Below are 23,226 nucleotides of genomic sequence, written 5' to 3' on the forward strand. Positions count from 1 at the left end.
TCAATAAGAGCTTGTAAAAAAACAAAAAAAAAAAGAAGAAGAAATTAATAGCTTATTTTCAATTTTTCACTGCTATATCATCATAATCATATGACAGTTGTATAACGATCTACCGCATAACATTTTTCATTAAACTTGTGTCTCCTTTCATTTTTCATTACATCGTTTTGAATGGCAAGAGAGTCATGAAGGTGATAGATTTGTTAACAGAACAATGAAGAAGGCGACATAGATTGATGGACATTTCACTTCTCCTTGAAGACTCAAATTCACAGCTTTCAATGCCAACATGAACTGTGGGGATCTCAGAGTTCTCACCATGAACTTGAATACAAACTTCTGGACTAGTATGAAGAGATCTAATGAGAAATACCTGTAAAGCAATCTACTCGCTTAGAATTTTCATTGGAACCAACTGATTTTTCAACCCTAACACAGCTCTTTACATTTGCAAATGGACCCGATGCTCAAATGTCTTGACAAAATGCATATCCACAAGAGAGAGAGAGAGAGAGAGAGAGAGAGAGAGAGAGAGAGAGAGAGAGAGAGAGAGAGAGAGAGTTACATAATTGCTTCTCCAGGACCCCAATGGCCTGTACTTCCTTACACTCTACTGCAATTGCCAGCAGCAGCAGGTACCATTTCAACCTCTTGGATTGTCTATTCACTGCTTCAAGCTCTGTTGGAATGTCTATTCACTGCTTCAAGCTCTGTTGGAATTTGAAACCAGTGGTGAGCCCCATTCACAGTCACAGGAACTTTTACAATTCTGGCACCACCAGCTCTTTGTTTGAATCGACCCACAGATCCGATGCCGTAGCGCAGCTAATACTCTCATCGGTCAGACGTAAGAAGGAAAACGAAGGCTCATGGATTGGGGCAGGGCAAAGGCAATGAATTAAGCGATACAAAGCAAGCAACACTATATTTCATTTTCTCTTACAGAAACTTTACATGAGATGTCCTAATAAACCTATATGTGCTAGTTCATCACTCACTTCATCATGCCTACAAAAATTTGTGCACATTGGTGAAGAGCCTGAAACTTTAGTAGCATGAAAGAATACCTATGTTCAACTTTCTTTTGGATCTCATATTATAGCTATGATTCATGGTCACTCACAGGATGATCTGATACAGTGCCCTCAGATGATACATCATCCACATCAGGCCGTTCAGTCCGAGAGGGATCTGATTGAGTTTTACTGGAATCTCCGCTTTCTGGATGGTCTACTTTCTCCCCCCGAATTGAACCCCACACATCTAAAGGGGATCCCTGCTTAGCCTTCTTTTTTCCAAACGCATCTTGTGGGTCTGGAAATCCTACTAGATCAACAGACTTGGACACTGAGAGTTTGCTTTCAATGTAGCTTGAGCTTGTCATGCCAGAAACTGATGCCATACGTGGGCCTGGAGCAACGCATGATGCTACCAGCTGAAGCACTTCAGGGGAGGGGGACAATCCCATGCTTTTCTTCTTCTGCTGGTGTAAATGTGCTAAGGAGGATGAAGGGTTCATCATATTTAAATTGAGAGGAGGCAAATTCAGGTCGGACTCTATCGGTGGAAGCCCTGCAGTTAGTGGGGTTGATTGTGGATGCAGTGCAAATGCTGGAGACAGTGGAATTGAGCTCGAAGCAGCATTGTCACCTTGAAGGTTTCTTTGAAAATCCTGACTGCTTCCAGCAATGTCGGGTGGGACCCACCTGGACAAATGTGACCTCCGTTTCTTTTTCTTCTTTAGAGTCCGTCTTGGATCCTTTGGGACAGGAGGAGGTGGACCCGGGATCACAAACGGAGGTATGGTTGGCTTATCTTCTCCATACAGCAAGTGAACTGAATGTGCAATTGCTGCTACAGTGGGTGGCAGGTCGGGATCTGGGGGTTTTACAGGAGCACTCACAGCTTCCCGCAGCCAATGGGGTAGCTTGTCCCTTGAAGAACTACTCCCAGCTGCTTCTCCCTTTAAATGCGAAAAACTCAGCCCTTTATTAGGATCAGGTAGCAATACTGAACTGACAGATTCAGCACCTCCTAAATTGTGATGGGTTTCACGCAAAATATTTAGCGACCTATCCAGGAGACTTGGCAACTTCCCATACTTACTGGCTATCTTTTCATCCTCCTTCCTCTGTACATCAAAGCTGCTTGAGCAATTCAAACCTAAAGATCCCAAGGAACTGGTTCCAAAAGAATTCAGCAGAAATGGCTTGTCAATGGGTACATTTGAAGAAGAACCCGGTCGTTCACAAGGTCCAGCAGAAGACTCCCCAGGAAGATTTGCCCCGTATTTTTCATGATTCCAAGTTGGCATAGGTACATATTGGTCATTTTGCAGACCAAGTGGATCACATGTTTCAAAATGTGGCAGATTGGATGCAAGATCACCAAAACCCAATTTCATGTCTGTCAGGTGTCTCTGAAATTTTGGGGGTGTAGCAAGTCTACTTCCTTGCAAAGCCCGGGCCATCATTCCATCAGAGATGCCTGGAAACAATGAAGATTTGGTAGACTTTGTTGGCTTGGTTGATTTTGGAACTGGAAAAGCTGACCCATCAAAGAGCTTGAGTTGTTCCTCCTCCCACCTTGCTGCCAAATCTTCCGTAGTTTTATACTTCGAAAATTTTAACCTGGGGTCTCTAAGCATGACCTCCCAATTGCCCCGTCCATGTCTACGAACACCGATCCACAGGAAATCAAGTTCATCTTCAGACCAGCTTTCTATTTTTGATTTCTTTCTAAACATGTTGTTGCTTGATCCAGAACCAGTCCTCATCATTATGTTTTCAAGCACCTTCCTATGGTTTTCAGGAAATGAGGAAAATGTTGTTGGCATCTGTCCCAGATCCAATGTGGGAGGCACCTCCCTCTCTTGCTGATTATATCTTCCTGCATCTTGTGCCGGGAATTTTAAGTTGGGCAGCAACGATATGGTTGGGAGGTCTTGTGTAAAGCCATTAACAGCTTCAAGTTTGCTACCCAATGATAAGCTAGGTAAGTAGTCAAGATGTGGAGTTGGCATAGTCTTTGCTGAAAGCGGGAATCTAGGCAGCATTTTTTCATCAAATGGTAAGTTTGGCAATGCCATCTTTTCTTGAAAATTAGAGAAAGTAGAACCAGAGCTTTCTAAACGTTCAGAAGCTTTTCCTTGGACAACCCGAAGGCACTGCATACAGAAAGCATGGCAGTTATGCATGTATAAAAGCTGATAGCTACACAACAATCACAAACTCTGAGAGAGAGAGAGAGAGAGAGAGAGAGAGAGAGAGTACCGAAACATATGGGGAAAAGTTATCTGGGATGCTGTTCTTAAGCCGCTGTTGCAAAATTTCTGCAGATGCATCTAGTTTTTTTGCTTTTTCTAAGGTAGAGTCCTGATTTTTTAAATCTATCTCAATTGAAGTCCCGGGGCAAGGAGCTAGACTGAAGGGAAACTCTGGTCCAGTTCCTGATTTAATTTGTCTGCCATTTGATCTTGACAAGCTCCGATATGACGACTCCGCTTGACTAGCATTGGGAGCACACAGTCCCAGAACTGGTAACAAGTTAGTGGTGGGCAATGAGTTTGTGTATTTCATGCTTTGAACATGGTGACTCGGAAGGAAAATGTCAGGAGAGGGGTGGCCATGTGGATTAACAGGAAAATCCAGATGACTGCTCATTTTGTACGTTGATATTCTGCCCAGCCTTAAAGGTGAGTCAGTCTTGCCCTTTGAAGCATCTTCTCGCTGAACAAATTTGCCATCCTCCAAGTCAATTACTGAAATCTCCTCTCTTATAGCTTTGTGTAATTCAGTCACATCCCCTTCTTTGGGATTGATGGAAGGACAATGAGGGAGTGAATCAGGCCCAGCCAGCCCCTCAACAGGACGAGGTTCTTCAACTGCATTCCTTTGAGCAAGCCGTTCTTTTTGTCTAGCACGAAGTCTAGCACTGTTCAATGAAACTTAAGGAGTGAATTGCAGAATCCATGGTGTCAAAATATTTAGAATCCAAAAATAAACTTGACTGATCTAGTTAAGAGTGAAAAAACTTGATCTAATCATGAATAATTTAATAAATTGAAAATTACAATGCATATCACAAATATTTTTTTTTTTAAAAAAAAAAAACCAATTTCTTAATACTTCATAAAATTGTCAAAATGTTCTGATAATCTTGTAATAAGAAAAAAGGCTCCTCCCTCCTACACCATGCTGCACTTTTGCCCATCAAATTTTTTGAACTTTTATTACCTTTTGAAAGTGTCTACATTTATCAACTGCTTTATCTGAATAATCGGCAGCAGTAAAATTTTCAAGCTCAAAGTTTCTATTATGTTGGTTTTTTAAACAAAATCAATCACAATATAAAAGAATTTGAACCTACAACTTTGCTTTTAGAGCACGTCCTGCTGGTGTATACTCCCGCTCGGGCTCCGGTTCCGGCTCTCGTTCCTCTTCACCACCACTCTGCTTTAACAAACTATCAATTAGAGCACTCTACATAAGCAGGAAAAAGAAGCAACTTTGATGCAAGTACTGGCACATATTTTTAAAATTCTCACAGAATCATTGAGAAAAATACAATTCGAGCCCAGATGGTTCAGGTACTTAAATCTGAGGAAGAAATTACTTGGAACCAATCATCAAAGTGATCTGATTCAATTAAGAAAAATTATAGAAAATATGATTCAATTACATAGAAAATGCAAGTGGAGGTCAATGAAAGACACGATTGCCACGGATTCATCAGAGGATATGGCTCTCAATAGAGCTACTCACAAACAACAAACAGACCAGCAAACAAGTTTAGTAGATTTCTGTTGCTATATGTGTGTGTCAATGCGTTTCCAAAACATTGGTCAATCGAGCTCCAAAAACAATATATACAAATTTCTCTTAATGGCAGTGTTTTCTTTAAGAATATGTAAGCTATAAGGTGCTTGTTATTAGATAATAACTTATTCTTAAACATCATGCAGAATGCAACAGAAATACCAGCATTTTTCTTTTGGGTATTTGGCTTTTTGGCAGTACACGTTATACTAAAACAGTATTCCTTATGGTTTCCAAGATGATACAGATCAATCTCTTCTTCTTGTACCAAAGATCTTACCATTTCCAAAGGAACTACAGTCAAATCCCTTTTCAATTTCCATTCAACAGATTTATGTGTTTCCAAGCCCCACTGAGACCTAGAAAAATGGACAAATTCCTTTTCTTTTCTTATAGGAATACATACAAGAATTCTCACTACAAAAAAGATAAATGGTAATGGTAATGGTAATCTCACTATTAACTACTTCATTTATGAATTTCTTAGTAATAGAAAACTGCGTCCAACTAAAATAGAATTTGTAACTTGCTATCCCCTTGCCTAGCAAGCAAAGATTTACCTCTACAGAAAAGATGGCTCATTCAAATCGACATGAGAGCCCAACTATATTAAAAATTCTATTTGAGTGAATTTCTTCTTACCTATGAATTTCATTAAGGCCAAAAATGATACAGAGAATCTTTTGGCTCTTCCAATATCAAGAGGTTGAGCCACTTCCAGGATCTGAAAGAGAATACTTGGGCTCTCCAATAACTAAAACGTGTATAACGCAGAATTTAACTAGGGTTCACGGAAACAACAGACAGATACTCTGGTACTACCAAATATGGTTATCGATACAAAAGATTCCCCTAAACAATTGTGGTTCATTACCAAGTGCTGGTCCCATTTAAGTGTAGTCTTGGGAGAGGTGGCTTAGATACAATCCTACCCTTCAATATTTTTGCATGAAGTGGACAGCTCGACACTATTCTTGTGCTTTTGGCACTATGCCTATTCCTTCTTTTGTAGATCTTTTTGATAAGTTAAAAAATAAATAAATTAAAAATTTAAAAAAAAAAAAAAAAAAAGAGTTGGAAAATCTATAAATACAAAAGGAGGAATAGGCATAGTGACAAAGTATGAGATGACTCATACAAAGATGCTAGAATAAAGATTCCAACTCCATAATAGGCAGCTCTACATCACCGACATGCAATTATTCCCCTTTCTTCAAATTGTCCACATAAGGCAAAGAGGGGTTTTGCATTCCAGATGAGACTACTCCTTTTTTTTAATAAGTAATTCAATCTTATTAGAAAGTGCAGAGAGGCGCAACACAAGTACACGGAGTATACATGAGAGACACCCAACTACGGAGAAAAAGAATAAAATCCAAAAACTCTAGAAATTTGGAAACTTGAAGGCAATTGTGAGCTGCCGTCCAATCATAACCCTCCAGGCTTTTATAATACGGTGACTTTCAAACTGACTCCTCCAACTAGCCAGCAACTCCACCAGCCAATGGGGCAGCAGTCCTTCAGATTTGTGATGAAGTCACAAACAGCAGCCACGTCAATGTTGGCCTCATTTTTTACCTTCCAGTTCTTCCCACGACAATTTCTTCGCTCTCCTTAAACAATTTTTCTTCCTCCCTTACTGTCACAACAGGATCAGAGAAGGCTACAAAAAGAGGAGTAGGGGATGGACCTGTAGAGGGAGAGGAAAGGGAGGAGAGAGTCTAAGAGAAAGCTGCATACTGGAGGGAGTTGAAGAAGGGAAGATTGTAAGCCACGACTGAGATAAACCGATCTGTGGCTGAGGTTGACTTGTCATGTCCAGGTGATGGAGGTTATGGCAGCGCTTCATCCTTGTGATGGGGCAAGTATGAGTTTGAGGGGGACAGGAAAGAGGGCTGATTGGAAGGCGAGTATAGTGGTGGCAGAGAGGCAGAGCAGAAGCATGGAGGCCATTGGATGGTGGACTAAGGAAATAAAAATAGATAACCCTTGAATAAGGGCTTTCTACATGGTAGGTTGAGGATGACACATGCACCCGACAAGGATGACATGGAACGGTGTGGAGGAACTACAGTCAAGTAAGCACAAATATGCTAAACAAATATATTATATTGTAACAAGCTTTAAATGAGCATAAAACAAGTTGAATCGAGTTAATATATATATGAGCATTTCATGAGCTTAAACGAGTAGAGCCAGTTTATATGAGCTTGGATCATTTAATAAACAAGCTTAAATTTTTGTTCAAACTCGGTTTGTTTGACAAATGAACCAAGCTCAAAGCGAACTTATAAAGCTGAGCTCTAGCTGTTCATGAACAACTCTTATGATTTTATTGTCCATAGCAAAAAATACTCCAACATGGGGAAAATATTAATTTTGTTACATGCATGCACTGATCAGTGTCTCGTTGGTAAGAAGTTTCCATATAGAGTTGAACCCAGACCCTTCTCAAAGAAGCTCAGGTATTTTTTACCTATATATGAGACCAACTCCAGACTTGATAAAGAGGTCAGAAAGCAGTCTCGGCATCCCTTTGGATAATAAGATAACTATGGAATGCACACTAAAAAGCTGTGTCCATTTTAAATAAACCATGTTCCTGGAAAAGAACTGCACCACATCTTACTTCAGACAATTAGTCTATTTCATGGTTAAGTGAATAATTTCATTTGACCATGCAACAGTTATTATATAAAACCAGGCCTGATCAATCTCCAATAAAGCTATAAATTGTGTACATCAACACAAGTTTTGTGTATTGATGTGGACATGAGGTATTGCACATGGCAACGCTGATTCAGTATAATGCGCCATACCCTTCTTTGGTCCAGCAGTGGTGGATCGAGCAAAGCCAGCAACATACTTTTAAGTTCGAGATACATAGACAAGGGCTGGGGTAGAGGCATCCTCACCATGTTCAAGCTTTCCTTCTCATAAGTAGTCTATTTAAATTACCCGACCCATATGAATTTGATCGAAGGAAGGTACGATGGCATTAAATTTAGCTACACAGATCTATGTTCTCTCTGGTGCAACTTGTGATATTAAACATAGATAACTAAGACTATAAGTTTGAATGCATAAGAACAGTGGTTTATAGAACATTTATGAATGCAATAACTATGTCGAAGTATCTTAGCAAGAATGGTTAAACATAACGCATTAATAATCTAGATGAAGTAAATTGGAAATAAAATTTGGACGACACTGCCATTGTTTTACAGGGGATACCGTCCCTGGATTATTTAGACTTCTATAATTGTGCTGAAATCACTATTTTTTTTTTGATAAGTAATTTAAAATTCAATAAAAAAGCGCAGAGGGGCGCAACCCTAATACACGGGAAGTATACAAGAGAGCCCCTAAACAGGAGGAACAACTAATAAATTAAGAAAGTCTACAAAAGTAGAAACACCTAGGTGGCAAAGATGGGGAGCTATCCATAGATATAACGTGTTAAGAAGACGCTTCCTTAAAACCACCATTACCGTCTCGACATCTTCAAAAAGCCTCGCATTCCGCTCCCTCCAAATGCTCCACAAAACACAGTGAGGAACTAAACGCCAAACATTTTTTGCTAGGCCATGCCCTCGAAAAGCACCCCAAGTAGTCAACAAACCCATCACCGATTGTGGCATGACCCATTCAACTCCAAACAAAGAAAACACAAAACTGTGTACTGAGGGCAGCTATAATTGTGCTGAAATCACTATTCTGAGATCATTGTATGATTGGGCAGCTGTATTTGGCAGCAATCCTACTTCTTTGCTTGACTTTCTTCCCCTTTTGAATTTTAGATCGTCACTTCCAGGTGAACCTTTAATATACACCTGTGTACTGAGGTGTCTCCTCATTCTAACCAAATTTATTATCTATCCCGACTAAAAAAAAGGTGGGGGTAGGATACAACCCAACACGCATCAATTCAAAGACAGAAAACATAGGGTGAAATCTCTGATCTATTTCTTTTTTTCTTTTATTGCATTTCAGGCAAAAGGTAATCACTTGAGAGATGTGGCTGTACGGCATGTCATACAGCCCTTGAAGGGTCTAGGCTGTCTAGCTTTAGCTTCGTTCAGAAAGCGGTTATATCATCTTTGCAAATTCTGAGACTAATAATCATCAAATTAAGGGGTTCATACTCGAGTAGCATAGTAGTGATTATTGGTCTAACAGCTACATAGGACTAACAGATGCAGAAATATGATACATTGAAAAAATCTATAAATGCAAACTAATGATGGATGTAAATCACCTCTTCTAGCCATTTCCATGTCTAATATCAAATCTGGACTCTTTAAATATATACCATGAAGCCACAGCTATTTGCAGCTCAAACCATTAGGCTCTATTTATTGATAATCTATTTGTCTGCTTAAAGAATACTTGGATTGGATGGATACAAGATTGAAGGGGTCAATCAACCGGTCATTAATTTTTTTGCCCATTTTCTTGAGATCATCTCCTGGCAGAACCAAGAGATTCCCTATCCTTTAGTGCCAATGAGTACCCCCTAAACCATTCTTTTATTTAATATGTAATAAACAAGAATACCCTCTAAACCTTTCCTCATATTACTTTCTTTTATAAGAAACAAAGAGTTACATTTAAACTCTACATAAAAGAAACAATGAGCTACATTTAAATTATACACAAATCGCGCAGAATGTACATCAAACATAGAACAGAAAAGGTAAAGAAGAAATCAGCAAAAATATCAGCCTATCATAATCTAACCATTAAAAAGTGAAGCAACCTAAAATGAAGTGGGTGGCAAATTAGGCAATGTCAATGGTAGTCATGAATCCTTCACAGGAAGAATACAGAGCATCATTAACCACAATATTTAAGTGCAAGTCTCCATCTAATTCACCTCTGATTCCATTTAGGCAATCATCAGCATAAATTACAACACAAATAGAAACGAACCCAAATGTGAATATAAATTCATTTTTCTTAAAATAGTTACAAGGTTCAAACGTAATTTTCCCAAGGCTTAGGGGCTGTTGCAACACAAATAAGCACAATGGCAAAATAGAAAAGGAAAGAGGAGCAAGCTTGTATAAGCTCAACCGGTCAATAACGAGGTAAGAATCCCTTATGCAAGGATTTACTGTTTCATTAAGAAACTATGAGAATGAATAATACGTATCATTGTCAGAAACAACCTTTCTAATTCTAGTCACATCTTCATTAACAACATCACTGACAATCTACAAATATTAATTAGACTAGGAAAACCCCCACGCTTAAAAACTGAAAGCAAATAAAAGTACCTCACTCAATGTTTCACATGGGTGTGGAGCATAAGCTTCCCTGTAAGAAACAGCTTTTCGCTGCCGCTTCCCTCGACCAAGAGCTGCTTCCTCCTCCACTTGGTATTTCTCCCACCTACAAAGCATATAAAAATAAAGGAATTCAAGATAACAGTTTTAAAACTTCTAGTCACTATTTACAAATTCAATGTATTCCATGAATAGAAGCCAAGTAGAAGATGAACTAGTAATTAATCGCACATTCTTCATGTGGTGAAACTTTTTCTGCGACATATAGTATCCAGCTTTGGTACCTTCTCTGCTTTTATACTATTTCCTATTTCTTCATAAATAATAAATCTGTTTATTAATTTATGATTACCAGCTTTTCCCTGCTGCTCATTTACAGACTCGGCCAAGCTTGAAAGAAAATCTAGAAACTTGAATTAAGCTTGAACATAGGTTTGAATTGAACAAGACAAGCCTGAACGCTATAATATTTGGTTTGGCTCAATTTGTTAGCAGCGCTACCTCCAAAGTTCCCAAATTTGATGAAGATTTTTCTATGCATGTTGCTATATAGGGATGGCAGTTGAACGGGTTTAGCAGGTTTTCCGAACTGACTGAACCCTAAGGATGGGTGTGGGATTGATTAAATGGGTAATTAACATGGGTTTGGGATTAAAGTTCAAAACCGAACAGGGTATGGGGCAGTTTGGGTTTTAGGCCTTTAGACATGATCCAACCCAATTATATTTTTTGGTAAGTTAATTACTTAAATGTCTAATGTAAGAGTTCATGAAATCCTAGGTTTTCTATAACCTAACCGCTGGACGACAACGAATATCTCTCTGCTTACTTACTAAAAAAAAAAAAAGGTTTTCTATAACCCTTACCCTCCATCTCTCTCTCTCTCACACACACAAAGTGCTTCAGAACCTCACTTTCTTCCAGTACAGCACATTCAATTCTGTACCCCCAAACAAATTCCACATTCTAATCATACTAAATTTCAAATAGAAAGTTTTGTCAAACTTAGTTAAAATCACCTTTTTCCTATCAGACCTATTATTCTTTTGGATACAATGTAGAAATTTCAAAAGTGGATGGGGCAACTTATCACAAAGTGCATGAGTCATAGACTAGCAGTAATACAGTGATGCATAAAAAACTATGGAACTAACTGACAACAAGAAACTCCTTACCTCACACGCAAAAGTCTATCCCATTCATTTTCTTCTGTACCAGTTGCCACATTATCCTCTTTCCTTTCTGAATTTTGTGCACAGTTATCATCAGTAACGACAGCAGGAGATTCAGCACCCCCTTGTTCTTCTGTTGGTTCATCATTCCATTCAAGCGCCTGGTTGAAAGAACAATCAGAAACATTATATTTACAATTTACAATAAAAAGGATAGTAGATTATACGTATTGCTTGTCGATATAGTCACACTAAAGAAACAACTTCCTCGAAACACCAAAAATATATAAAACAAGAATGTTAATAGGCAGGCAATCAAAAAGCAAAAACAAACATCAAAATGGAGAGAATTTAAATAAATTTATCTACAACTATAAGAATTTTTTTACAAAACTAACCGAGTCCCGTCAGAAGTTCAAGGGAAGAGTGAGAGAAAGAGAGAGAGAGTAGGCAATAAAAACTTATTTCAACAATGTCCCTAAAAACAAATGCACCATGTCAAAAAATTAACATGGGTTTTGAGTCAATGCAACATCAATAAATTATGATTCCAAGTAACAACTAACGAAAGATGTTAACATTAAAAACAAAAACAAAAAAGTACAATTATTTACACGTAAGACTAATTGTTCACCTTCACGGAGCCAAGCATATCACTCTCCAAATCCACTTCAGCATTATCGGTTGATCCAGACTGAAGGTTTGAACGGTCAAGCAATTTCAGAATAGCATTTTCATCCCACACAATCCCACTGCTGCTATCTGTACATTTGTCCTTGTACACATCCCCAAGACTACCAGCCCTCTTCCTATGCTTATTATCCACATCTAATACTCTCTCATCTTTATTATTATTATTTTCCCCTGCATTTTTCCCATTTGTACTGGGAGAATCAATAAAAAGTTCTTCTGTTCCCCATTTCAGAATATCTTCGACTTCTTTCTGAGATCCAGACTTATTCACAAAAAGCTGATCAAGCATCAGCTTCTTCTTTGCAAGCTGCAAGATGCGCTCTTCAACGCTAGCACGTACCACAAGTCGGTATACCAAAAGTCTTTTTGACTGTCCAATTCGATGTGCACGATTCATAGCTTGGATATCAGCATGCGGGTTGAAGTCAGAATCATAAATAATGACAGTGTCAGCAGTTGCCAAATTGATCCCAAGGCCACAAGAGCGTGTTGATAACAAGAAGACAAACCGACTTTTATCTTGATTAAAGCGTGCAATTGCTGTTTGACGATCAGCCACTGCAACAGAGCCATCGACTCTCTCATATGTTTTAGGTCCAAATTCTATAGTTAGATAGTCTTCAAGGATATCAAGAAGCTTGGTCATCTGTGAGAAAAGAAGGACTCGATGACCTTCCTTATATAGAATCTTAAGCATAGAATGCAACAAAGTCAACTTGGCTGAGGCTTTTATCCGCATTTCATGAAGGAATTCAACCGATCCAGAATCAGGTTCAGTACCGGGTATGAGATATGGATGATTGCAAACTTTTCTTAACTGCATCACAATATTTAGCATTGATTGCTGGGCAACCCCTTTCCCAATATTCCGCAATATCTGATAGTTCTTTGTCAGCATTGCACGATAGTATTCAGCTTGGATGGACGACAACTCAACGGGAACCATTCGTTCAGTCTTAGGGGGAATATTTTGCATTGCATCCTTTTTAAGTCTTCGAAGCATATGTGGAGCAACAAGTTTCTTCAATTCATCAACTTTTTCCGCAGTTGTAAGATCATTAAAATTCTCTTCAAATGAAGATAGAGAAGGAAATGAAGCTGGCTGCAAGAAGTTAAGCAAGTTATACATCTCACCGATATTGTTTTGAAGAGGCGTACCAGTCAACAGTACACGATGTTGAAAGGAGAATGTATTGAGCAAGCTGAAAAGCTTACTCCCAGAATTCTTCAGACGGTGGCCCTCATCAACCACAAGAACTTCCCAAGGAACTCCACGCAAATGAGAGGAATCAGCAAGAACCATTTCATATGTAGTTAGAAGAACATTAAATTTATAGGCAGCAGTTTTCTTATTCAACTCACTTGGATCACTAGCATGCCACTCATACTGGCGAATGATGCCTCTTGCTTTTGCACACCCATGATACTCCACAACATTTAAGTGTGGAGCCCATAATGAAAACTCAGCAAGCCAGTTAGGCATTGTGGAAAGTGGAACCAATACCAAACAAGGCAGAGTAGCTTTAAACTCAATATACAGTGATGAAATAAAAGCACAAGCAGATACTGTTTTTCCAAGCCCCATTTCATCAGCAAGTATCACATTTTTGGACTTATGCCAGCATTTACGCAACCAATTGAGTGCTTCAAGCTGATGGGGAAATAATGAACCTCCTTTTAGTTCCTTGGGTTGCTCTGTTAGAGTAACTATCTCATTTTGCCGACAATCACCCTTCCCCCTTGGTGAAGCTTCCTTAGAAGAATCTTTTTCCAATGTTTGGTGTTCAAATTGATTAAATAGATCAATCAGCTGCAAAGATTTTTGAAGAACAGGTTCATCTAATCTTTCCCAAGTGCATTCATCATAAGGAAGACCAGTCCATTTTATAAAAGCGTCACCTCTACCATCTTCGAAATTACGGAGAGCAATCACCCGCTGAGGCTGCTTCCACCGTTCCTCACAGATATTTATTAAAGCTGTCCCATATTTTGCCTTGTAATTTTCTAGTTTTCTCTTTGCCAGAACTTTTAGCTCAGATTCAGAAATCCAACTATTATGAATATTAGACTTCCCTACCCACTTAACCAAAAACTCATAAGATACCCTCTCCCCGTCAGCACATGCAGGTTCAGCCAGGGTGGGCTCCTGAATTTTGTTTTCTGAAGAGCTTCTCATTCCCATTTCTAAATCCACTTCTTTGTCGCCTTTGGCTTCATTAGAGACATCTGTTTCCCAATTTTTTGGAACTTCATCGTTATCATGATCTCCCAAACTAACATCAGTATTCTCCTCTGTAACCAACTTTTCATTTGCTTTTTCCAAATCTTCTGTACTTACAGCAGATTCATCTTGACCTTTGCCATTTATGGTACTAGAATCTGAATCCTTGATGCCTTTATGTAAAAACTCAATGGTGTTTCCCTTTTTACATTCTCTGGTTGCAGATCTTCTGTATACATGTATCTTATCCACTTTCAATTCATTCTTCAGGCTTTCTTCCCTATCAAAACTCTTGACAATATTCTGACAACCCTCAGTAAGATTTTCAGCAGCTGCTACATCTAAATCAGTATCACAAGCAGAATTTTCCTCTGATAATCTGTATTGATTTTCTGAAATTAGTAAGTCATCAGAGGGTAGGTCATCAGCAATGGTCGCAGATAAGTGACATGAAGATCCCGAGTAATCACCTTGAACTCGACATCCCAGAACCCGATCAACCTGCATGTAGACATATAAGAAATACAAAAAGACATCGTGTTATTCACGACATCATGAATATAGCATGTAGTCTATATTTACGACAGTAATACACGTTAACACAAATTTTAGGCTAAAGAAGATTTGTTTACCTGCAGAGGTTCAGCAGGGACACGTTCTACACAGATTTCTGTTTCATCCACATGACCAGTTTTATTTAACTCTTGTGATAGGTTTGTTGCTTCCTGAGGAAGTTTCTGCACCAAAGTAAACATTTTTTTTTTTTGATAAGTAACCAAAGTAAACATATTTATAATAATATTCAAACACAAATATAACAGAAATATTGCAGTCGGAACAAAAATGAAAACAAACTTAATGACAAAAAAAAAAAAAAAAAAAAAACGACAACAATGACAACTCTGGTAATAACAATAATTACCATAGATTATAAAGAGGTCAAATATGATAAAAAGATATCCAAATTCTTTTTTTATTTTATTCTCTAAAACAAGCAAAAAATGAGAAAGTCATCAATCACAAATTATAGAAACGTACATATGAACGAACACAAATTGAATATAGAAATAGATAGTAGAAGCTAAATAATTGTATCATGTTGATATAAAATATAGGACGCAAAATGGAAAACAAGAAAATGGTAATCGGAGTGCCAAAAAACTGTGACTCAAGCAATGATCAATCCTGTCACAAAACTATATAATCTTAAGGTATTATACCATAATTCAATATTAAGCTGTAATTTTTGTGTTCTCCCATGCGTGCACAGATACACAGCGAGAGAGGATTCCTCAATAAGTATTTTTCACTCTATATGCTAATAAGAAATAAGCAGCAGATATGTATGTAAAGAAACAAAGTAAAACAAACACATGGTTCACAAATGGAGGCCTCTATGTCCACATAGTCCCACCAAAAGAATCTCAGATATTAGAGATTAAATTGACGGAGAGAATCTCAGATCTGAGATAGCAAAACAAAAATTTTGTAGTCCTCTGTTTCAAAAGTCAAGGGATTGAAAATAAAAGTTATTTATTCCAAGCCTATGCCATGTGAGACCACCTTAAAGTTTTCCTGCAAATATGCAGATAAAAGGCGCATCAACTACAACCAAATGTTTTATTTCCATATCCTTCTTTTTTATAAGTAAACCAATCTTATTCAAAAGAACAAAGAAGGTGCAACCCAAGTACACTGGAAGTATACAAGAGAAACACCCAACTAAGAAGAAGAAGAACATAAATCAAGAAATTCTAAGAAATTAGAAAGCGAGAATAGCTATAAGCAGCCATTCAAACATAAAGAGATTTGAGCATAATGGCTTTTAACTCTAACATCGTCCTCTCACAATCTTCGAAGTTTCAAGCATTGTGTTCTCTCCAAAGTTTCCATATGCTATACCAAAGGACTCATTCAAACTCTTGAAGGAAGAATGCAAGGAACACATATAAGCATCCTATGTGTGCACCGTTAAAATTCTGACAATTCATGTTTGCCCAATATAAGATATTCAAAATTAAGTTAAGAAAAAGGAGGAAACAATAGACAGCTAGCCAGATATATATATATATATATATATATATATATATATATATATATATATATATATATATAGAGAGAGAGAGAGAGAGAGAGAGAGAGAGAGAGAGAGAGAGAGAGAGAGAGAGAGAGTTTAGTTCACCCGGTAATGAGATTCTGCAGCACACAATACATTTGACATTTTAATAAAGCATTGAGCAACTAGCATTTTTATTCTCCATACTTTCTAATTTTCGAAGGAGAAATATCAACATAACCTTTCTTGGAAAGGCATAGATAACCAAAGTATAACACACACACACACACACTCACGCAGACAGAAATAGATGATACCTCATTTTTGCTATGCACATCTAAAATCTTTGTTCCAAGATCTTCCCTTGACAATGCTGTGGAAACACCATTGTTAATCGACTTGTGCTTCTGATGCGATTTACTATTTCCAGGGCTTGAAGTATTTGCTTTAGATCCACGTTTCTTAGAAGTACTAACTCTAAATTTTCTCTTATCAGTTCTACGCTTCTTTTCACTGTTATCATCATTGACTTTCTGCTTTCTTTTTCTATGCTTCATCGTGGCAGCACTGATAGCAAGAACAAGTGTTTTTCCTGGAGATACATCGTTACTAGACAAATCAGCGTTCCCCTTAGGAGCTTCATCAGTTGCCTCTGAATTTGTAACTTTAGAATTGGATGAAATTTCCTTAGCAGGAGAGGCTGACTTCCTGTCTACAGGGGGCTCCATTTGCGACAAATTGTATTTTTTCTCATCATCAACATTCACAGATGATGAACTACCCTCTAGCAAAGCAAGGGATCGATGACTTGGCTTGGTACTACACAATACATCTATTTGGGAAGAGACAGGCTTCTTTTCAAGGAGTTTGACAGATTTTCCTTTGCTGGAGGACCTTTTCTTTGCAATAATAGAGCTTCCAAAAATCCGAGAGACTTTTTCCATGTCTGATGACTGAATTCCAGTTTTCGATTTTCCAGTGACTATCTTTGTTCTTGCTCTTTTTGAAATGCTATCAAGTTGGCTTATGGGCTTTAATGGATCAATTTTCTGACAGCAGTTTGGACATTGCCACTTACCCATTGGAATACGCTTCACGTGATTAAAAATACCAACAAAAAAAAAACAAACAAACAAACAAAGAAAAAAATCAAAACAAGGAAGAATTGCATGTTCGCATGAATCACTAGAAATGAAAAATAAATAAATTAGATAGCACACCAGTCAGCTAGCTCAAAGATAGATTAACTAAACATACCTTAAGCGGTGGATTAAGGCACTGGAGATGATATGTCTGCGGACAACTATCACAACACAACAAGTTGCCGCCAAGATCACAGACCACGCATTCAAAGTAATACTGGAAGACAAAGAAATTGAGTAGAACAGAAGACAGAAGTAGTTAGTGAATTCTTAAAATGCTGCCAATATCGTAAGAGACAGATAAAGCAAAAGAAGCTATCATTAACAAGGATTACTATCTTAAATTATATCAAACTATCTCATCATATTAAAATAAAAGAAAAAAGTGCTCAAATGTCATAAAGGAATAACTTCAGTGAGAGGATGCAAGTGAATTAAACTAAGTTTCTTTCAAGTGAGTTTAACATGGTTGCCTCCATCTTTGTTAACAAAAATTGTAGAACCATTGGTAATGTTTTAAGTTTTCCTCTCTCAGTGCATCTAAGCCCCCAACCTACCACGTACATAATCCTTTGTACAAACTCTCCAAATATATTGGTAAGCATAAATTTTAAAAGTTCCAAATGAGTAAGAGAAACATCATCAAGCAAATAAAAAACAACCAAGAACTCAAGAAAGAACTTCGGTAAGCCCACAAAAATGCTTTTCAAAATACTCTTTGCCAGCAGGTGTTGAAGATGTTCAAAGAAAAACCACGAAAACAATTGTGACATAAACCTTGCATACAGGAAGAGGACAAGGAATACATAAAAAAATTAAAGCCATCACTAAATGATAGTAAGTCTGACAACAGCAGTCCCTATTAAGTGCTTTGAGTTAGGAGAAAGGAGTAATAAGATTACGCAATGTTATGGTCAATCTCATTACACATAACTCAGCATCGAACTTCCAGCATGTGGAAAAAAATTTCCCTTTCAATACATTTTTAACTAAAAAAAAAAGGAGTAAAATATTGAAAAACATTCACAAGAAAAATTGAGAAAAGCAATCTATTACCCATATTTTTCAAAACTAGCTGAAAGAGAAGCTACCATGAATAAAATAAAAAATAAAAAAATGATGATGATGACGACCAAAATAAATGGGAGGAAATGCTAAAAAGCACAAAAGATAACTCACTCCATCATTTCCTTTCTTCTTGGATGAACATCGCTCAGAATTAATTTCACTCTTCAGCCTGCGTTTAGCTGAAGAAGTGTTCATTGGGGATTCTGATACCACAGAACTATCTTCTTCTTTACCATTGGATAGAACTGGTCCACAAGGGAGCTTTCTCCGTTTGCGCTTCAAGACCCAGTTTCTGTTAATCATTTTACTAGTTGATGAACCGTTTTCCTTCATCTTTCAACCTGGGCCTTACATTGGTTGTTAAAAGCTACAGAAGTATATCATGAGTCCACAATAAGATTGACATGTCAGAGCTTCTAGACAGCATTCTGCTGCAAGGCCTAAACGCTCTGTTCCTGCTTGGATATTCGGCAAGGTTTAGAAGCAAAACAGCAGAAAGATTAAAACAAACACTAACAAGAGACAGAGACAGAAATAAAGAAAAGAAAGGGCATGAATAACTAATGACACAATCAGTTAACCCTGTAGTCAACTGCTTTTATATCACAAAAACTAAATTTGAGGAAAGCTCAATAATCAACCACAACGAGTAGCCTAAAAATAGTAATTCAACAAAGTTCAACTTCAAAAAATATTGGAATCAGATGTTTGATAAACAGATCATAAGACTCCAAATTATAATTTGAATCAACTACCACCAATATTACTGTGAAACATGTGCCCATAGGGGAAACATAGGAACCTAGTGACAAAAGGAAAAATAAAATGGCCCGACCATGGGTTGATTGTAAACTGATGCTAACTTTAGATAACTAAAGAGTACAGGGTCACATAAAGACATCGCTTTTTATAACCAAAACACATTTCATCAGGTGGAGCATAAGCAGAGCATCAATTAAACTACAGGAAATGGAACTATGGGACCAAAAGTCAATCAGTTCAAAAAAAAAAATTAGAATGTAAGAATTGGAGCTTAAATTGAAAATAATATAATAGAAGTTTCAAAACTACTGGTTCACACGAGAGTTTCATCTGTAGTTTACCAAGCCTGAAGCAGAAGCAGGAAATTAGCTCCAAGAAAAGTACTTAGAACACATTACAACAAGACTTATTTAGAATCTGATACCTGGCAATTGATTCATGGCTATCACAGTAAAAAGAACCAAACTCAAGAACTCTTTAACCAATAACCAAAGCACAAGTATAAGTTCACTCAATATAGCATAAGATTCACAGTTATCTGCTATAGTCTGCCAAACCCAAAATACTAGTAGTACTAGAAAACACATAAAACCCGTTCAAAAAGCCAAGAACCAACTACTAAACTGACACAACACAGCCAAATCCAAACATACAACAAACCCAATTGTTGAATCTAGAATCTAGTTAACCATCTATTTCAAACCATTAGTCATCAAATTACTACCTACACCACAAAGAAGAATGATAATGCTGAAATTAAAGAATCAAATCACACCAACTTCAGCATGCACACACATTCAACTCACACTCAAACCCAGAACCCCCATTTGAGTAACCACTCATTCCACAACCCACTCCAAAACCCAATTCACCAAACTCTACAAAGACAACAACATTTGCACCAAAAATCGAACCCATAACCCAGTATCTCAACAATCAAACAACATTCCCACCAAAATGGGCATGAAAGCACATATGGGTCAGCTGAGATGATACAAATAAACAGATACCCACAAAAGTACCGACCAAGAAATAAGCAAAAAACAGATAAAAACACAGTACCCAGATGAATTCAGAAGCTTACCAATCATATAAACGGATCAATGAGCAATATAGTGAAAGAAAGCCTCAGATTGAGAGAGGAAGAGGGAAAGAGATTAGGGTATGGAAACTTGGAAAATAGATGAGAGATACGAGAAAGAGAGAGAGAGAGAAAGCGAATAGGAGACAAACGAATAAATAGAGAGAGGTAGAGAGAAAGAGAGAGCCTTTTTATTTTAGAGAGAGAAGCATACAAATACGGATTCGCCGGGGTCATAGGACGGGGTTACGCTCTGACATGGCAGCAGATAGAGAGAGAGAGAGAGAGAGAGAGAGAGTGTGTGCGTGTGTGTTTTGGTGCTGGTGTCGATGTTGTTGTTGTTGCCGTAAGTTGTTGAAGCCCAAAGCAACTCGACCACTTAGTACTCGCCACGTGGCAGAACGAGGACCCTCTTCCTTTCTCTCTCTTCTTCCCCCTTGCCTTTGCCTGCCCATCCCCCCAAATTTTCCTTTCTTCTTCTTTTTCCTCATTCTCTCTTTCTCTGCTTTTCTCTCTTCCCCACGTCTCCTTACACCCAGACAGAATAGTCTTCCAACCTTCGTCGGTTTCTTTTTTCTTCCTTTTCCTTCTTTTCTCATGATAGCCGTCATCAATTGCTTCCTGCTTGCTGGTGGAATTTTGGCCGTTAACTTGCTTATTTTTTTTATTTTTTTATTTTATATTGTTTTCTACTTTTTTTCTTTTGCAGCCTTTTTCTGGATTTTCTTTCTTTTTCTTGCTCTTTCCTCTTTTGTTTCATTTACCAGGCCTTTTTCTTTTTTTTTTACCGTGGGGTGAATGTGCATTATTATGATAAGCCCTTCTGTTTTTTTTTTTTTTATTTACTTTTCTATTCTCTGATAAGAGCTGTGAATAGATTAACATGTTTGATCGGAGTTTACCGTTAGTGAATTTAAGGAATGCACGAGTAAAGTAACTATTTACTATAATTATCTATATATATATATATATATAAAAAAAAAAAAAAAAAAAAAGGGAAATTACTATAATTGTATGTCTATCTGCTTTAAGTAAGGGTAAAATAGATCCTGCTCAACAAGTACAAAAATAGTAATGTAAGGCGTCACTGAAAAGGCTAAAAGGGTTTGAATGACATTTTCCATCCGGAGGTGCATTTCAACTTGGGATTCAATGCTCTAATGGCACAAACGGAACCAAAACTTTTTGGGTGGAGCTTCGAACTTATCTAAATAAATAAGAAAAAAAAAAAAAAAAAAGTATAAAAGAGCTTTTTGAATTAATATCTGATTTTAAAATGGTCTTATAAATTTTTAAGTTTACTAATGTGATTCACTGAATTATCAAAGTGTGCCAAAAAAAAATGTCACTTTTATCGAAATATTCCTATAATACTCATATTCTCTTAAAAAAAACTAAACTAAACTAAATTATTAAAAAAAAAATGATAAATTTTAAAAATCAATTCATATAGTTGGCCTAAATTGCAAATCCCTCAATGCGGAATAAAAAATAATCCAAAAGTCTTAAAGGTAGGCAAAAAATAACAACGCCAATAAAATGATAACATATATCATTCTTACTAATAAAAAATATCAATATTTTAAAAATATATATTTATAAAACTAAGTCACTCCCTGATATATATATATATATATTTGATGGTAAATTACAATTACAAATCACTCCCTGAACTCGTTTTCTATCCACCAAATTAACAGATTTCGTTATCTTGTCACGTCATACTCATTAAAAAATCGACATGTGTCCATTACAATAAAAAATATATAATTAAAGAAAACTTAAAAAATATTTTATTTTAAAAAAAAAAAATAGAAAATAGCAAATTGGTAGCTACCGGGGGTGGCCCGGCCACATCTAGGGGTGGCGCACGGCCTCCCCTAGGCTTGGGGTGGCCATGTGTCGATTTCCTATTAAGTATGACGTGGTAAACTAACGGAATTTGTTAACTTGGTGGACAGAAAACGGGTTCAAAAAGTAATTCGTAATTATAGTTTACCACATGATCCCTCCATGAACTTTTTGTACCACAGGGATTGATTTGTAATTTAGGCCAATCCCAAAGACTAGTGGTGCAATTATCCTTAAACTCTCAAAACAACCTATTTAAATATAGAGAAATTATATTTTTATATCTCCTATACATCTCTTGTACATCTAAGTAAGTGTATCATTTCTTTTGAAGGTAACCCATTCCCTCTTGTTAAATAAAAATTGGTTTAGCCACAGAACTACTAAACCTTACTTATTATATTATGATCTAAAAATATTTATAGTAGCCAAATCAGAGTATTAAAAGTAATATTTTTATAAGCGTTTAAAAAATATTTGGGGGTGCTGGGGACCCCCCAAGGATAGTCATAGCTCCGCCTCTGGCTAATGGTGTCTACGATTTCTTATACAGTAAATTAAGTCTTGGTGAATACTCTAAATCTAAAATCTGTTGGCTGTTTGGAGAAAATATCAATGAAAGAATTTTTTTCTTGTTAGACACTGGGCCGGGAGGGCCGGTATTGGCCCTAGCCCTCTTCCTCTTTTGAATTTTTTTATTATTATTATTATAGTATGTAAATAACTAATTTCATATATTTGGGCCAAAATAATTAAGTTTGGCACTGCAAAAAAAAAAAAAAAAATACTAGGCCTCTATCCAATTATAACAAAAATAGTTTTATACATAAATCTTAAACAATCCAAATCTATCATGAGTAACAACACAAGTTTATTCATTAAACAAATTAGGCATGAGCAATAGCCTTAAGGAGCAACGTAAAAGAGTTTTTAACATGGCAAAACAACAATGTCGGCTTACTCTTTCATTTTCCACTGCAACTACAAAATGAGCATTTTCAATCATGAATATTGTTAAAATTAGGCATTGCAACAAAATTAAATATGTGTTTCAAACTGATTCTTTGATGTTGTA

The 23,226-nt window shown here is 37.0% G+C and overlaps 1 protein-coding gene across 4 annotated transcripts; it reads right to left on the minus strand.

The window, feature by feature from the left end:
- Positions 1-898: 898 nt before the first annotated feature.
- On the minus strand, positions 899-20,825 carry LOC133868308 (protein CHROMATIN REMODELING 4). Of its 4 annotated transcripts, none has more exons than XM_062305135.1 (11): positions 20,515-20,825; positions 18,569-18,912; positions 17,505-17,606; positions 16,565-17,338; positions 14,824-14,928; positions 11,912-14,692; positions 11,281-11,438; positions 10,097-10,211; positions 4,369-4,451; positions 3,273-3,933; positions 899-3,166 (listed from the first exon to the last, which is right to left on the minus strand). In XM_062305135.1, the coding sequence occupies exons 2-11, from the start codon at positions 18,788-18,790 to the stop codon at positions 1,103-1,105; spliced, it is 7,065 nt and encodes a 2,354-aa protein (XP_062161119.1). In that variant the 5' UTR covers positions 18,791-18,912; positions 20,515-20,825; the 3' UTR covers positions 899-1,102. The 4 variants fall into 4 exon arrangements, with proteins under 4 accessions (XP_062161119.1, XP_062161117.1, XP_062161118.1 ...); XM_062305133.1 differs by having other exon boundaries at positions 20,304-20,825; XM_062305134.1 differs by having other exon boundaries at positions 18,569-18,915; positions 20,304-20,825.
- Positions 20,826-23,226: the final 2,401 nt, after the last annotated feature.

Source organism: Alnus glutinosa, chromosome 5 (genome assembly GCF_958979055.1).
Source record: "Alnus glutinosa chromosome 5, dhAlnGlut1.1, whole genome shotgun sequence".
NCBI lineage: Eukaryota > Viridiplantae > Streptophyta > Magnoliopsida > Fagales > Betulaceae > Alnus > Alnus glutinosa.

What these genes read in the sequence shown, in the direction of transcription:
- LOC133868308 (XM_062305135.1), bottom strand. Translation starts at nt 18,790, where the DNA reads ATGAAGGAAAACGGTTCATCAACTAGTAAAATGATTAACAGAAACTGG. An exon ending in TCCCTGCTGAACCTCTGCAG is followed by an intron (nt 14,693 to 14,823) that starts GTAAACAAATCT and finishes GTCTACATGCAG; the next exon opens with GTTGATCGGGTTCTGGGATG. An exon ending in CGTGCTCTAAAAGCAAAGTT is followed by an intron (nt 3,934 to 4,368) that starts GTAGGTTCAAAT and finishes TTCATTGAACAG; the next exon opens with TGCTAGACTTCGTGCTAGAC.